Source organism: Furipterus horrens, unplaced genomic scaffold (genome assembly GCF_987537825.1).
Source record: "Furipterus horrens unplaced genomic scaffold, mFurHor1.1.pri manual_scaffold_13, whole genome shotgun sequence".
NCBI classification, from domain to species: Eukaryota; Metazoa; Chordata; class Mammalia; order Chiroptera; family Furipteridae; genus Furipterus; species Furipterus horrens.
In genome coordinates this window covers 15,381,849-15,398,850 of record NW_028327183.1, presented here as the reverse complement: position 1 = coordinate 15,398,850, position 17,002 = coordinate 15,381,849, and the positions used below count along the sequence as shown (strand labels likewise).

Here is a 17,002-nt window from a genome sequence, read left to right as displayed (position 1 = left end):
CAGTCAGCTTCATGATATGAAAAACACCTTCCTCAAGTTAAAGAGAACGAGGGAGGAAAGTTTCATGCGCTGACCTGCAAAATTTTCCAGGGCGCATTGTAAAGGAGGGGTGGGAGATGGTTACATTTTGCAGAACAATTCATATTTCCATTTCTGGAACACCTCAATTTCTAAAATCCCCACAAATACAGACACACGTGTTTTGTAGATGCTTAGAAAAGTGTCCGGGAAGATGCAGACCAAGTTGTTAACATCGGCCACTGAAAAGGGGAGGGCAATCTGGAGGATGTTTGAATTTCCTACTACAGATCATTACTCAGGTTTTCCTTGCAGAACTTGTTTAAACTTTACAGTGGAGAATTTCAAACAATCAAAAGGAGAGAACACACTCTAACGGGCCCCACATATCCAGCTCCTACACCACTTAACTCGCAGTGGTCTTACGAGGTCTATACCCCCAGCTCCTCACCCACCCCACTCGCCTGTCTTTCTCTCTGTAACTATGTCAGGGTGCATCTCTCACGCTCTCCCCTCTCCTTTTTAACACATCCCCAACTCATTACTACAGCAGTCCCTTGCTATATCGCAGTTCACTTAGCGCGGCCTCACTGTATCGCGGGATTTTTAAAAATATTATATTTAATTATTTATCGCAGATGTTTTCGCTATATCACGGGATTTTGCGGTACTGTATACGTATGTTGTTAAAGTTACGTAGGTTTAAGAGTGTAGAATATGTTTAAGAATATAAGTAATGTTTATAAAAGTGTGGAAAGGTTAATAAGGGACAGGGAACAGTTTATAAGTGTGTGGGGAGGGTTTATAAAGCCTTAAAATATATATAAATACTAAAATAAATGTAAGGTTCCTACTTCGCGGATTTTCACCTATTGCGGGGGTGGGAGTCTAGAATGTAATACCTGCAATAAGTGAGGGCATACCGTACTATTATAATTTTTTTTTCAATACTCCCCCCCCTCAATTCATCAAGCCTGGTAAGGAGGTCAAGCAAACTGGGCATTCACAGAGTTAACCAGTTTACCACCCACGTCCCCAAAGTAATTACAAAGGAACTTTAACTAGTAGTTTAGAAAAGAAAATAATAATAATAATAAAAGGAGCGCCTATGAAGCTCTGAAAAGGCTTGCAAACTCATCTCTTGATACACTTCACCATTCAGATTTAAAATGGAGCCCAAGGGGGGCTAGTAACACCCCTTTTATTCTGGGCTTTCCAAGGAGCCCAAAGGACCTTAAACCTTCATTTACCCAAAGGCTAAAGTAAAGCTAGTAAAGGACTTTGCGTGGACCTTGAGGTTCCTCTCTCAGCCAAAGTGAAGAATCTAGAACACTCAGTAGCTCCGAAAAGAGCTGCTGAGCACAGGGAGGAGTGAAAGCGGCCTGAGCTGGAAGACATGCTTTTCCCATCCAGGCCACTGGCTGTGTGACCATGGGCTGCTCAGCAACCTCTGGAGGTTTCTGTTTTATCATCTGAAAATGGAACTGCCATAGCACGTAGACACAATGTCGGTGCAGGGATTTTAAAATGAGATCAAGGAACACTGCAATGAACGTTATGATTCTTGTTTAAAAACAATGTTATTATTATGCTAATTCTGACACCTATCAGCTGTGTGACTCTGGTTCAGTCACCTAACCGCACCGAACCTACCAAGTTCATGTATAAACTAAGAAACTACATGACTCTTTTTTTTTTTTTTTTAATATTTTCTTTATTTTTTTAGGGAGAGGAGAGGAAGGGAGGAAGAGAGGGAGAGAAACACAGATGTGAGACAGAAACACTGACAGGTTGCCTCCCATATGCGTCCCAATTGGGGATTAAACCCACAACCTAGGTATGTGCCCTGACCAGGAATCAAACCCACAACCCCTTGTTGTGTGAGATGATGCGCCAACCAACTGAGCCCTCCCCCCTCACCAAAACTACATGACCCTTTTAAGGTTCCTTTTAACTTTGCCCCCAATATGTGGATTTTTAAAAACATACTCTTTCTCTGAGTTTAATGCTGAACAATTCTGAATCTTCCTGTAGAGGGAAGAAGACCTTGGAATTCCCTGTCTGGAACAGGGCTGCAGCAGCAAGGGATAGAGGGGGACATGCGACCCTGCTGTGACCACAGGTGCTTCAGGTGGCACAACTGGAAAAGGAGCTGTCAGTATTTGGAACTTATGGTTCCAGTGCTTCAAACCAATCTCCAAAGTCTTAACCTGGTCCTTCCTGCCGCAGTTCTGCCCCGTTTCCTTTTATTCCGCCCTCCATGGGGCCACATGAAGGAGACCCTTTGCAAGTATTTGAAAGCAGATTAATTGGTTCTCAGATTTCTCAAAAGGCCAGCAGCAAAGGCTGAGGTAGTCAGTCACCCATAAAAACTCCCCACCCAGGGTGGCTTAAGGATCCTGGAGCCAGGGGAAAGAACAGAATTATTGAACTATTGATGGGCACAGTGGGAGGCCGCACAAGAATAAACTCATCAGTTTTGGTGAGAGAAGCTGCCCCTGGCTCCACACTAGTGCTGACCCTATTTCATGCATCATCAGAAAACCCTAAAAACCCAGTGCCTCTCCAATGAGCAGGACTGGACGAGGGAAGAATCTGCCCCCTGCAATCTGTAACCATATCCCAGAGGCCAGAGAACTTCACATCACAGAGCTTCTGCACAGAGCATCTGTTGGGTTGGCCAAAAAGTCCGTTACATCTTTTCCGTAAAATAAGACACATTTTTCATTTTCACCAATAACTTTATTGATTTGGATATTCTGAGTATGTTGGCTATCTCTCGCTATTGGCTTCTAGGGGGTAGAGGCCAGTGGTGCTGCTAAATGTCTTCCAGTGCATAAGGCAGCCCCACAGCAAAGAATTATTTGGCCAAAATGTCAATAACCAAGAAACTTCACAAACCACTTTTGACACATTCGATCAGTCACATCACCTTCTCCATACACTGCACAAATCTTTTTTTGTGTTTCAGTTGAATTTTTACCTTTCTTGAAATAATAAAGCATAATATGCCAAAAATATTCTGTATCTTCTTCCATCTCCCATATTCAAATGTACAAAAATTCACCAATTTTGATGTTTTTTTTTTTTAATATGCACACTGATATGACAGCTGTCGCGGTACAATCTACCAAAATTGTTTCAAATGAAATTAAAGACAACTAAGCACCACTAGAGCCATCGTATGAAAAAAACATAACGGACTTTTTGGCCAACCCAATAAAATGGTCTTGACATTGCTTTCATATTAAAAGATCAGAAACAGCCAGTATCCATCAATAGGGGACTACAATACTATATCACTTAAAAGTGAGGTCAATCTCCAAGACATATGATAACATGCTACCTTTGTGTTACATGGTGGTGGTGGTGATGGGGATAAGTATCTACACATACACACCTAATTTAAGAAACACTGGCTCTGACAAGGGACCTGAGCAGCTGAGAGTTCACAGAAAAGCACCAGCCAAACACAGGTGCACAGCTGCTGGCATAAGCCTTGGGGTCAGTGCACTGGAGTTCAAATCACTGCCTGCCATTTCCTAGCTTTGTGGCCTCAGTGGCCTCAGCCAAGTCGCTAACTCTCTCTGAGTCTCAGTTTTCTTCTCTGGAAAATGGTGATAATACTAGATTAGAATTTAGTTCAGAGGATGCTTGAACCAAATAGGTGTGACTATAAATTAGCAGAGTTGCATCTTGGTGGTCAGCCTGATGGGCAGCAAATAATTTGCACAATTGCTGTGGGATCAAGAGGAATGTCCCTGATTTGGGGAGGACAAGGAACAAAGGAAAAAAGACAAGGGGGTGTAGCCCTTCCTTATCCTAATCCTCTCTGGCTCCTTTATCATATTTTTTTCACCTCCTTGATAGAACTCTAAGGCAGAAATATCTAATAATGAACAGTCAATACTTAAGAGTGTTTGCCATGTGCAAGGCACTGAACACACTTTATATGTTAACTCACTGACTCCTTGTAGCAGCCCTGTGCATGAGGAAGGTTAAGTAACTTGCCCAAGGTCACACAACAAGTAAGAGTCAAGACAGGATTTGAACCCATGCAATCCTGCCTCTCATTACCTCCTTTCACATTTATCTTCACTCTCAGAGGGAAGCTCAGGGAAACTTGTTCCTTTGTTTCTCAGGTTAAAAATGAAATATATGCTCAAGATTATTAAGGTCACAACCTTGACATTAAACCTCTGTTGAAACCAGGAGTAAAAACTTACACCTGGTAAGTGAAGTAAAGTTTCCTGGGGTGAACAGCTCTCCTCCTTGCTATTTAATCCCAAAGTCTTAAGTGTGCCCATGGTTTCGGGTGAGAAGATTAGCAGAAAGGAGGAAGAAAAGAGAAAAGGAGGGAAGAGAAAGAGAGAGAGAGGGCACATAACTACTTCTAAAGTCCAAAGAAAAATCAGCACAATTTACATCGAAGTTTCAAAATCAAACACTCAAATGACAAACCCTGAAACACCCATCTGCAAGGCATGGAAGAGCGTTTCTTTATACATGCAGACGTGGGAGGGCAAAGAGTGAAGACAGAACACTCACAAATGTTACTTTCTTCAGAAAGTTTAGTCATGATTGCAAGTCTAGGAATTGGGGGGGGGGGGTGTAATGAAATTGGACACATGAACGTCCCCAAGCAAATGCTGAACAGTTGTTTCTGTAAATCCTGGGTTTCAGTGTTAAGAATGAAGCGATGTAGAGTTAGCATCTCCTGGGATTTATGAGTAAGAGTGGGCCCCTGAAGTACCTGTTACCGTGAGAGGGTGATGTCACAGCGGACTCAGTCTCTGATACTGATAAGCTCACCAGGAGAGGCCATTCAATATCGGTGACTCAGAGTCTCACCCCACCTGCCAAGAAGGGCCCAGGATGTTGTCCCACAGCTGACTCAACGGGTGGCGTTTTCAATAGGAAAGCCACAGCTTTTCCCACAAACTCGAGTTGGTCATCTTGTTCCCTTTTCAAACACGCCCACACAAGGGTGATGAAGAATTTGTGGGGGAGGAAGTTTGCAGTCTTTGAAAATCCTCATACCAAAAAAGAAAGAAAGAAAATCCTCATACTGAACCCAGGCTTTATTCTAACCAGCAGGCCCTATGATACCAGTGTACATTTACTTCGCCCCCACCTCCCCCCCCAAAATATCATGCCCAAGAAGTCATGATGCCTATTCAGGACGATCTCATCCCTCTGCCATGAGGAAATTCAGAAAACTAGACTAGGACCATATTCCTCTTGGGCAACACGCCAGTGGGTGAGCGGCTTTGAAAGAGCCGTAGATCCTGGTTTGAATCAGATACCCTTTAAAGGAGATGCGGCAACACTCAGCCCTCAAGGTTGTTCCTCTAGCAAAATGCCTGCTCAGAGACCAGTCCTTTGAAACAGCACCAACACGGAGTGAGAGAATGAGGGCAGTTCCCCTCCTTCAGAACACAGCCCAGTTCTAATGTGTATTGAGCACCGCACATCTTCAGGTGATGACTCCCACACATCTCCCCACACCAACACACAGGGTCCTTATCACCCTTTCTGCTCTGTGTTGTTTGTCCTTCCATAGATCACCATCTACCTGCCTCCTGTCTCCTCCAACTAGAAGCCCAGAAGGGCGGGATTTTGTCTGCTTCGTCCCATTACCTCTCCAAGGCCTAGCACAGACCTGGTGCTGGCAGGTACTCAACAGAAATTTGTTCCGTGAATGCACAAATGACCGCCTCTGTCAGCCAGAAGGACGGCTCTCCCTCTGAGGCCTTCGGAGCAGGAATTATCGGTCCCCTTCACCTGGCTGCTCAGACCGTCTGGTTAGTTGCCTTTTCCGGCTGCAAAGAGCACAGGCTTTGGAGTCCGACACCCACGAGGACAAGTGGCTGTCTTTTCCGCTCCTGGTCGCCGTGACCCACCCTATCTCACTTAGCCTCTCAGGGTCAACAACTATCACTTCTCACTGGTTGTTGTGAGGTTTAAAGGAGAGAGACAACATGTCTTACTGGACAAACAGTAAGGACTAGTCAATACAATGTTGATTGTGATAAGAATAGAGGATGAACAACATTTTTTTTTTTTTAGTAAGTATGTCCCAAATATTGCATGGGGCATACAGACAGTAAAATATTAGTCGTTGTTTCCCTGAAATTCAAATGTCACTGGGTGTCCTGTATTTTTTATTTACTAAATCTGACAACTCTGCCCATTAGGTAGTTACCTTCCTGAAGGCAGAGTGATGTTTCTTAGGTCAAGATTTATAAAACATTGCTATATAATATTCCCTCCATGAATATTGATTGATCAGATGGATTTCAGAGCTGTGAGATTTTTATCTTGGCCATGAACTGATTGAGTTAGCCCTAAGTTATTACCTTTGAGTTTTTTGCATCTCTCAACAAGCTCCTTCCAGGCTCCTGTGCATGCCAAGAACTAGAAGAATGGACACCGGGTCTTGAACAATTAATGGGCCTGAAGGATACCCAGGAGTAAGGTGTTGGGTGTATCTGGGAACCTTGCTCAAGGAAGGTGTTACCCAGACAATAGGAAACCAAACAGATGGCCCTGGCGGGCTCAGATCTCTGTTTAGATTTTGATCTGGTGCTTCCTTACACCAAGGTAGAAATGGCTCATCTGACCTTTAGACTAGACTGCAAGCTGTTCTGTGACAAGACAATTAGGTAAGGTTACATCACAGGGGTGTGCAGGGCTCAGGGAAACTGCAGAGTGCCAAGCAGAGACACATACGCTGAGAACATCCCCTCCCCTCTTTGTGTCCTTTGTGGTTCATACCGACAAAGTTCCCTCTTTTCCTTAAAACAAAAGGCACAATTACATCTGAAACTAATATTATATGTCAATTATATCGCAATTCTTTTTTTTTTAAAAGCACAGTGGAATAGCTTCTAAAAGCAAGATATATATAAACCTATTTACATACTCCAAAACCTCATTCATTCATCAAACACTTCTTGAGTACCTATTGTGTGCCAGGCACTGTTCTAGACACAATATAGCCTGTGAACTAAGTAAAACAGAAGTCCCTGGCCTCTTGGAATTTATGTTCTGGTGGAAAGTAAGTGAAATACATAGAATGTTAGATGGTGAAAAGTGCTGCAAAAGAAAATAAAATAAAGAAGGGAAAAGGAGAGTATTGAGGGAAGGGATTACTATTTCAAATAGGGGGTTCAAGAAAGGCCTCACTGAGAGGGTGACATTTGAGCAAAGAGTTGAGGACATAAATGAGTGAGCCAAACAGATGTCAGGGAGGAAATTCTATATAACAGTGGTAATAGCCAGTGCAAAGGCCCTGAGGTAGAAGTGTGCCTCCTGTGCTCTAGGTATAGTCAGGAGGTAATGAGGGGAAGAGGTAAGGGGGTGATTAGGGGGCAGATCATGGAAACCCTGTAAGTCATAGAAAGAACTTTGCCTTTTAGTCCGAGTAAAATAGGACCCACTGGCAGATTTTGAGTGAGATTGATATTTTCTAATTTATATTTTAAAACCACACTCTGGCTGCTGGGTAGAGAAAAGGCTGTGTGTTGGAGAAAGTGAAGGGAAAATAGAGACCAGAAAGAAGACTGTTGCAACAATCGAGGTGAGGACCTTCTCAAACTTCTTTTGGGAAAACGCCTCTGGGATCAGACAAGGTATATCAGCGTATTTGAACACCAAACCACAGAAACAGGTGTTCTTAGCCTTCAACTTACGCAGGTATCATATAACTGAAAGGCTTGCAGTTTGTTACGAGCTCTCCTGATTACAAAGCCCAGTAATTATCATCTAGGCCTTGGCCAATTATCCCACAGGGTCCTGTGCTGGCTACGGTTTATATGACTTTGCTCACGGGGAACAGGTTCACTCCTTCCAGGAAGGCTTCATTAGGTCCTGCCAGTAACTTCTGAGCTCACAGGAATCTCACAGAGATCCACACCCAGATCTCTGCCTAGCTCTTACACCTTGAGTAAGTCCCATTTGGAACATGAGTTTGTTTAGGACAGTTTTCTTCCCATCCCTCAATCTGAATGCCACAAGAATTGCATTCTCAAGGACCCAGAAAGCTGAAGGGACAGATAGAAAGGAAATAATGCTGTTCACCAAGCACTTCTTTGGAAGAGAGGGTCAATAGGGAAAGTGGCTAAAGCTGCATGTAAGCGAAAGACAAGAGACTCTCCAAAGGCAAGAGGCTGAATTCCAGCATCACAATTAAAATTATTGAGATGCAAAGGTGTAAAGACATACATAGGTGAGTAAAACTAGGTTTACAGTTTTGAGTACACAGAACAGTTTATTTTTGTATTATTTATTTGCATTGTAACTGTAAACTTAGTTTTGCCCACCCCTGTATTTCCAAAGGGAAGGAGGGAATTCCTTTTCCTTAGAAGGGTGGATTAGGTTCCACTGGAGAGGCAGGTTGGCAACAAGGCCCAGAGGGCACAGGTGAGAACAGGTTATGAAAGATAAAAGTCCGGGCCCTGGCTGGTGCAGCTCAGTGGATTGAGTGCCATCCTGTGATCCAAAGGATTGCCGGATGGATTCCCAGTCAGGGCACATGCCTGGGTTGCAGGCCAGGTCCCCAGTGGGGGTACACAAGAGGCAACCACATATTGATGTTTCTATCCCTCCCTTCCCCTCTCTCTAAAAATAAATAAAATCTTTAAAAAAAAAAAAAAATAGAAGTCTGGGACTGTAGCCCCAGCTCTGCCACACTCGACTGGGTGACCTAGGGCAAGTTGTCCAGCCTCTCTGTGCCTGTTTTCTCTTCTAGAGTGGGGGACAATGAGAGTTCCTGCCTTAGACCACTGTGAGGCTTAACTAAACTGTCAAGTCTACGAGGCTCTTTGTGAGACCTACTCCTAATATTGAGTAGAAATATTTATATTTTTACTTGTTGGCCACCTTTAAATAAATACTCAGTATAGCCCTTCTATCATTTTATGCTCCACTTTGATTAAGGAAAAACACCATTTTCCTATCCAAATTCATATTTACACTGGTACCTAACATTCTTCCACGCTCCAGACTGAAATTCCCAAACACTTCATTGATAATGCTACCCACTTCTGGATCCTCAAACACTCACTATCACTTTCCTAACCAGGAGCTCTTTCCTTCCCCCAAATTGCCCTTCTTTCTCATCTATTCCCAGTATGAAGCATATTCTAGAAGGTGCTGGAATTAATTCTTGCTTAGAAGCATTTAGCGGCTGGAACCTTGAAGTCTTTCCTCAAATCAAAACTATTTTGTCTTCAAGGAGGCAGGCTCCCAATACTTTTTGCTTAAACGGTCCCCGGGAACAGCGGGAAGCAGGTTGTCTCTAGATGCCAGTAGGGGAGTACACTGATCCAGTCCTTGTGAAGAGCGACGTGTCAAAATTACAAATGCACATCCTGACTGGGCAGCTCCATCTGCGCAAATTTATCTTCTGCATACACCAGAATGTGCGCCACAAGATATATATACTACGTTATTTCCTGCAGTGCTGTTTTCTGAAAGATAAGACAGAGCCCATAGTCTATGCCAGGGACAGATCAGGGGCAGGTCACAATAGACTGGCACATCCATGTCACACAGCTATGACAAAAGTAAAAGAATGTGGAAGTTCTATATAGAGAGAACACACAAGTATATTGTTGGGAAAAAAAGAAGGTATGGAACAGTGTTTTATGCCTGTGCTAGCTAATCTTTCTGTAAAAATATTATTATTAAATTTATGTTCACATAAAGAAATTACTTTTCTGTATTCCCACAAGGAAACCCTGAAAAAGATACACAAGAGACCAATAAAGTTAGTTACCTGTGAGAAACTAATCGGTTACCTGTGCCCTGGGAAAGAACTGGGTAAAGAATGGCATGAGGTGGAAAGGAGACTTTTTCACTTTCTAACCAAGTGCATGACTTGCCTACTTTCCATTATTTAATGGAAAGAAAACACCCTCTGTTACCTGTAGACTGAGGTCCTAGGCCTGGCCCTGCTGATCCAGGCAGCCTTGTTCTGGGACCCTCTCCTCCTAGAAGCCATCAGCCCTGTTGGGAAGGTGCGGAGCCAGCCTGGCTTTGCTATGCCCCGCTACGCCTCCGTCCGCCCCATTTCCTCTTCCTGGAGAGCTCTGTCCCTTTTTCTGCCAGGATGATGTAGATGCCCTCTCACTCCCCAAGGCCTAACAGGTGAAACCACCCCTTGTCTCCTTTGAACATGTTCCCACCCCATGGATCTCAGAGTGCACTGTAATTACCCACTGGGTATTTTCTCTCAGAGACTGTCTGGAATCTCCCTGAGGGCTGGGGCCAGCTCCTTCTCTAGGTCCCTCATTCCCATCCCATCTGCTCCCAGTGACTCAGTGCTTGGCCATGTGGCCTGGGGCAGAGCATTTATGGCAATGGGAAAAGAGACTAGTATCCTTACGCCTGGGTATTACGAAATACTTTAAAAAACCAAGCAGGAGCTGAAATGTTGAAGGTCATCCTGACTTCACCTCCCTCGCTTGTTTCTTGCCGCACCCCTCCCACGCCAATTCTAAACAATATCCATGAGCAGGTCAACGGGCAGACCCACTTCAGCCCACCCCAAGCACACTACAGTGGCAAGCAATACCAGAATTCCCTTTCGTAGCAAAGGGCACCTTGGGTAGTCACTGTTTGCGGAGTAGTGTTTGCTTTAACACAGAAGCAGAGAGACTGAGGAAACTGGTTTGGCTGGTTTGCTGGGCTGGAGGGAGCACAGGGATCTATCTGAGCAAAAGGTAAAACACAAGAGGGAGTGCCTCAAACAGAAGACACCAAATACTCTGGCGGCTTTAATATGTAATATTCATCGAGCACTTGACACATCCTATGACTTGGGCCCGATTCTGCCCAATTTACAGATGGGAAAACAGAGGCTTAGAAAGTTCTCAGTCAATGTCCCTCAGCTGGCAGGGAGCATTACCTGGATTTCAATCTAGGCAGTCTGACTCAAGAACCCTCTAAGTGTTGGGAGGATGCCAGTAGGGCCTTGGGAGGAAGTGGAAGACTGGCAGTAGATTAAGAGGAAGGAGAGGCAAGAGTTAAAGTGCAGAAAGAGAAAGGACCTAAAGCCCTGCCAAGCATAAGCTGAGGTATATAAATGGGAAGCAAATTAGAGAGAGTGAGACAGAGACAGGGAGAAAGGCCACTACAAATTTCTTTTTAATTGACCGAAGATGAAAAACACTTAAAAATGACTAATTCCCCTTCCATTTCCGAATTCAGGTTTAAGGTCTCCCTTCTCTGCCCTCTGAAGCTTTCAGAGGGAAGACTCAGTGGGTTAAGTGTGTCTCTGTATCCCAAAGCTTCCAGAGCCACAGCTCCAACTCTTCCCTGGCCATTTACATTCAGCATCCAGGGCCGGCCTGAGGCCACAGAGCTTAAGAGGAAAAAGATAAGCCAAAGTATGAGAAGCAATAACTATTTATTTATTCGTTTATTCATTTGTTCAAAATGATATTTTGAGTGCCGACTCTGTCCCTAAGAAATATGCGCCACTGTTTCACGATCCTTTCTTATTTCTTTACATTTGTCCCACTTCGCCATTATGTTCAGCCCACATCTGCTTTATTTGATACTGTAACCCCAGGGCTGGCACTCTATGAATGAATACACACATTAAATTCTCATGACAAACCTTGAAGTATTATTGCACCACATTTTACACATGGGGAAACTGAGGCTCATCAAAGTAAATTGATTTACCAATGGTCACACAGCTAATAGCTGAAATTCAAACCTCGATCTTTCAGATACTTGCAACGCTATCCTGGCCAGCCATCCTGATTTCACTCATCTCCTTGAAAGCCCAAAGTCCTGAGAGGAGGTGGGAATTGAGGCAGAGTAGAAACCCACAAGTCTGGATTGTGACAGGTGCCTTTCGGGGACTTTTGGGTTTTGGCAGCTTCTGGGAGATGTGAGAGCTGATTGCTTCAGCGTCTGGCTTATCTGGGGCTACGCTTGGAAGGGAATGTGTAACAAACACCAAGGTGAGCATTTCAGAAGAAAAGGCTCCCTCAGTAAAAAGCCCCGAAGAGCAAACAGGGATTTCCATAACCACCTGGCGGAAAGAAAGGGCAGGAGCAGCAGCTGGCCTTTATCTTAAACGGCCTTGCAGGGCCCAGGAACTCGGGCCTCCACTCCTAGAGAGATCCTGAAGTAAGGGCAGGAAGATGACCCATCAGTCTGCTTCCCCAGCGATCTCTTCATAACCCTTGTCACAGATGTGAGTCATGGAGAAGTGATCAGGAAATGATGACCTGTAGGAGTTTGAGCAGTGGGGGAGAGGGGATCTGATGATGTAAGATCATCCCAAAGCCAGTTTTCCGTTTGTTTTTTGAAGGCCACTTAATTAGCCCTCCCCACCCTCACAAAGGGTTCCCACCACCTTTCAGCACATCTTTTAGAAAGAAGGGGAAATGGGTGTACTTAACCCACACACGTGGTTGCCTGTGAGCTGGGTCAATCCATCAAGCAACCAGAGCTCAGATCCAAAAGAGAAGCCTTGTTTGTCCAAGGTCAGGTGGCAGAGAAAGCAAAGCGTGGACACCATCGGTTTAAAAGCCTGTTGACTTCCTTCCCCTCCACCTCCAGTTAACTTAAAGCTGAGTGCACTAAGGTAATACCTGATCTTCCGATTTGTGCCAAGAAAAAGGAAAATAATCAGAAACTAAAAAACAACTTTACAGCTGGTTTTTTGTTTTTGTTTTTAAAACATTCTCCATTCTAGAACCTGGAGAGAAACCAATGAAATAAATACAAGGATCTCACAGGATTCAGGAATGACCCCTGAGTTCAGCCAAATCCTATTTGTGACACTCTATGGTCACCAGTGGACGAAGAGTGACAGGTTCATTGTTTTTAAACTCCCATGCAGCAAATTCTCCATGAAGCCAATGTTTAAACCTGGTACTAAGGTGGCATCCCTCCATTTTTCAGACTGTCCAAAGAGAGTGAGGCCACCTCCTTTAACCCTGGCTGCCTTTTTAAATCACAAAGCCAGTTTCCTGAGGTTGCATGTGTGACTTTATCAGAAGGGCACTTCTGTCCTGGGGCGATCCACTTTGGATTAGTGGAAGGCGACCTCATAGTCCAAAGAGTGAAATGTCAGGAAATCTAGGTGTCGGGATGTGGACATAAAGGGAACTGATACCAGCCACACAAGCAGCCTGCGGAGACCACCTCACCCACCAAGAACACCGGCTGCAGGTCCCTTCACCTCCCACCTGGTCTGACTCATCTCTATCACCACCACCTCCTCTCCGGCCTGCCCTGTCAACACTTCTGCTCTTCCAGGCACACAGGAAGGATGAAGTCTACCTCACAGTGGACACTAATTCCCCAAGCACGTTCTTTCCTTTCTGAGATTACTGAGAAGAGAAGGGGAAAGAACAGGAGAAAGGCCAGCTGTGAAACCCTAAGCAGACAACTAGATTGCTATGCTTCAGTTTTCTCACATGTAAAATAAAACAATGGTACCCACCCTCATAAGATTTTTGGGAAGAATAAATGAAGAAAAATATGTGAAGCACTTGCCCCAGAGTCCAGTTAAAAGAGAATAATAGGTATTGCTATTAATGATAACAACATTATTAATATGTAATATTATTACTGGTCAGACACAAGAACTTGGGAAGCGGATAAAAACTAGACTAACCCCTCCTTGGTGATAAAAATGTCTTGATGCAGGAAAACAAATTGACCAACACTTGTGTTGGGACACCTCACAGACACATCCACACGCACTTCTGCTTCTAACCTCTGACCTGTTCTTCAAGGCTGGATCTACTTTGCCTCCTCCTAGAAGCCAGTCCTCACTGTCCACGGATACTCATCAAAACATTCCACGCACCTAATTACCCATGTTCCACTGTGCCCTCTAAGTGGGTCCTGGGACATTCGTAGCAACCTGCTGGAACACACAGTATGGAAGGCAGGGCTGGAGTGTTCCTATGTCTCCCTTCATTCCCCGGTGTCCAGCACAGGGCTGGGCAGAACCCATGGCAACAGCTAATGGCAGACCCTTCCTTGGTAAAAATCAGGCAAACACTTCCGTACTGATCCGATAGAAAGCTCCACACAACAGACAAGACTCAGAAAAGCAAGTATGTTTTAATCAATCAAGCTGCAGCTTCTCTGTTAAAAAAGAAAAATGCCACCCACTGTTGGAACAACTTCCAAAGTTCAAATTTTTTTTCAACCAGCAGCGTGATTGCTACAGATTTTTCACATGGCCAAAGACTGGAAGAATAAACAATGAATCCCCTCAGGGGAAATGTGGGAGATTTCTTGTTTCAAAAAGTGCTTCTTTTTTAATGATAACTCGCCTAATCAACTAAAATCAAGAGGGAGGAAAAAATCATTTGGTAAGAAAAAAGCACCTGGCCCCAACCAGTGTGGCTCAGTTGGTTGGGCTTCCTAGTTGGGGCACCGGCCTGGGTTGTGGGTTTGGCTCCTGGTCAGGGCTTGTGTGAGAGGCAACTGATCTACATGTCTCTCTCTCTCTCATATCAATGTTTCTCTCCCTCTCCTTCTCCCTCCCTTCCTCTCTCTCTCTCAAATCAAAAATTACATCAAATTAAAAACAACTAAAGAAATAAAAAGAAAAAAGCACCTGTCCATCAGGGAAACCAGAAAAGAAACCAAACTTCCCTTGCTTTCACCTCTGGACAACAGAGAAATGAAACAAAGCAAATTCTAGAATTCTGATTATCGCAGTGATAATAGGGCCCAGAGTACATTTCTGCATTTTCGTGCCCTGAGTCAGAGCTACAGGTTTTTTGTTTGTTTTTTTCTTTTTAAACAGTATCCCTTGGGGGAATAGTACCTGTATCCAAACGGTTTCATCACTATGAGTAACAGCTACAACCTGGTGACTGAGAGGGCGCCTCAGTCACTTCAGTGATGGTGCAGAACGGGGCCTGGGAGTGAGATGCGAGTTCAAACTCCCACTCTGTGGACCTTGGGCACGTGGACGGAGCCCTCCGAGCCCTCCTTTGCGCATCTGTGAATCAGGAATTACCACTCTCCTTCCGCCCTGTCCACATGTTAGATTTTTGCAGTATTAAATGACAGACTGTAAAGTAGTCAGGACAATAGGGGACTCACTGAAGGCCTCTGTTAGTGCCCACTCCTTGTAATATAATTAATCAATACCAGGATGGCCCCCTCAACCACAGAGCTAAATCAATCATAGCAAAGCTTAGATCCCTACACCTGTGTAAATTCCAAAAGGGTGTCATTAGAGTCAGGGAAGAAGGGGTTTACCCAGTCCAGACCCTGGACATGGGAGCGCAATTTCTCAGACCCTTTCCACTCGCACCCACCCGGGCTGCGCGCCCTCACCTCTGCCCAGGACTCGGCCTCTCTCCAAGTGCCGCCGGGGCACCATGAACGTGTAACTTTCGGCGCCAAAGCCGGGACGACAGGGCTCCGGTTCCTGGCAGAGCCACGGTGAGACCTGGGGTAGGAGAAAGGTATTGAAACGCGGTGACTTGGGGGGGGGGGTCCCCTCCAGCTTACACCGAAACTAACAGCGCGCCACCCCTCCCTCGCTCCCGGCGCCAGGATTGTGGGAGGGACTCAGGGGACCCACCCCAACCCCACTCCTACACCCCGGGGCAGGCAGCCACTCCAAATTCATTCCAAGACCTGCGGCCGCCAACCCCCCAGGAACGCCGGGGGGAGGGGGCTGCTGGGTCACTTCCTCCCGACCTGGCCCCCCTTTCCTTCCCGTCCCCTTTTTAGTTTCACCGGAGGCACCTTTACTCTTCCCAACCCCACTTTCCTTATCCCGGGAACGCTCCCATTCCTGAGTCTAGTTCTTCACACCGAGGGTGCCCTAACAACTTGCGACCCCACTTTCTTATCCCGGGATCGCCCCCATACCTACTTAGTACCCTCTTTCCCTGAGAGGTGTCTTTATTTCTGATTCCCCTTTCGTGACCTCAGAGATCGTCCCCACTACTCCTGGCTCCCCCTGGACTTGCACCGGGGCTCCCCTTTTCAATTTCCTGACCCTCACTGAGCCCCACGCCCCCTTCCGCCCGTAGCCCATTCTGCAGCCAAACCGGAGTCCCCAGCGCCTGCAGCGAGACGCGCCCCCACCTCGGGTGCGGAAGGGGCGCTGGGCAAAGCCGCGCTCGCCTCCGCCGCGCAGGTTAGGCCGCTCAGGGCCTTTGGACCCGAACTTTCTTGGAAGAAAAAGGAGCGGGGACGACAGGAGAGAGGAAGGCACGACAAAAGAGGAAGGGACGGGGGGCCCGAACGCGGATGATGGGACCGGAAGGTGTCCCCCGCAAAGCCAGGGGACCCGACGTACCTGCAGCAGCAGCAGGAGCACGAAGAGGCTGCGGCATCGAGGGCCCATGGCGGGCCGGGCGAGGGTCCGGTCGGTACGACCGCGCTTAGACTCTGGCAGGACTTTTCAAGAACTTACAGGTGCTCGGAGGCTCCCAACGCCACTGAGTGGGGCACGGCCGCGGCCGCCAGGTGAGCCTCTAAGACCCCGCCCCCGGCACGACTGATTGGCTGAGGATGCACCTGCCAATGAGCGGCGCGGCGCGGCCCCAGCTTCCTCCTCAGGCGAGTAGAGGACGGCCCGCCCCACGATCCCGCCCCTCCCCCCGCCTCGCGCCGACCCGGTGACCGCTGGAGTGAGGGCTGGGTGCAGGGGCTGCAGGATTCCTATTACCGCCAAGATGGAACCCAGCCTCGCAGGAGGTGGCTCACTAACACCTGGGCTTTACCCTTTATTTAGTTCTGTCTTTTTAACTGTAAGTCTCCAGAGGTTCGTGTCTGCAAATCAGTTCCGTAGGCAGGATCCACCTTTCAAAGCCTCAGTTTCTTCACCTTCCAAATGGGAATTATAATCACGAACGCCTCCCTATGTTATGAGCTTGCCATACAATTAATGAGACCAACACTTCCTGCACCATAAAAGCTCTGTACAGGTACGAGTGATAATAATGGTAACAGGTGCTAGGAATGGGAAGTT

The 17,002-nt window shown here is 46.1% G+C and overlaps 1 protein-coding gene across 1 annotated transcript in view; it reads right to left on the bottom strand.

The window, feature by feature from the left end:
* Positions 1–16,483, bottom strand: part of CDH1 (cadherin 1) — a 72,814-nt gene extending 56,331 nt beyond the window's left edge. The window contains exons 1-2 of the mRNA XM_090259512.1: positions 16,328–16,483; positions 15,352–15,466 (exon numbers count right to left, since the gene is read on the bottom strand). Of these exons, the coding sequence (XP_090115638.1) occupies positions 15,352–15,466; positions 16,328–16,375 (163 nt within the window). The 5' untranslated portion in view covers positions 16,376–16,483. The remainder of the gene's footprint in view (positions 1–15,351; positions 15,467–16,327) is intronic.
* Between the last annotated feature and the right edge of the window lie 519 nt (positions 16,484–17,002).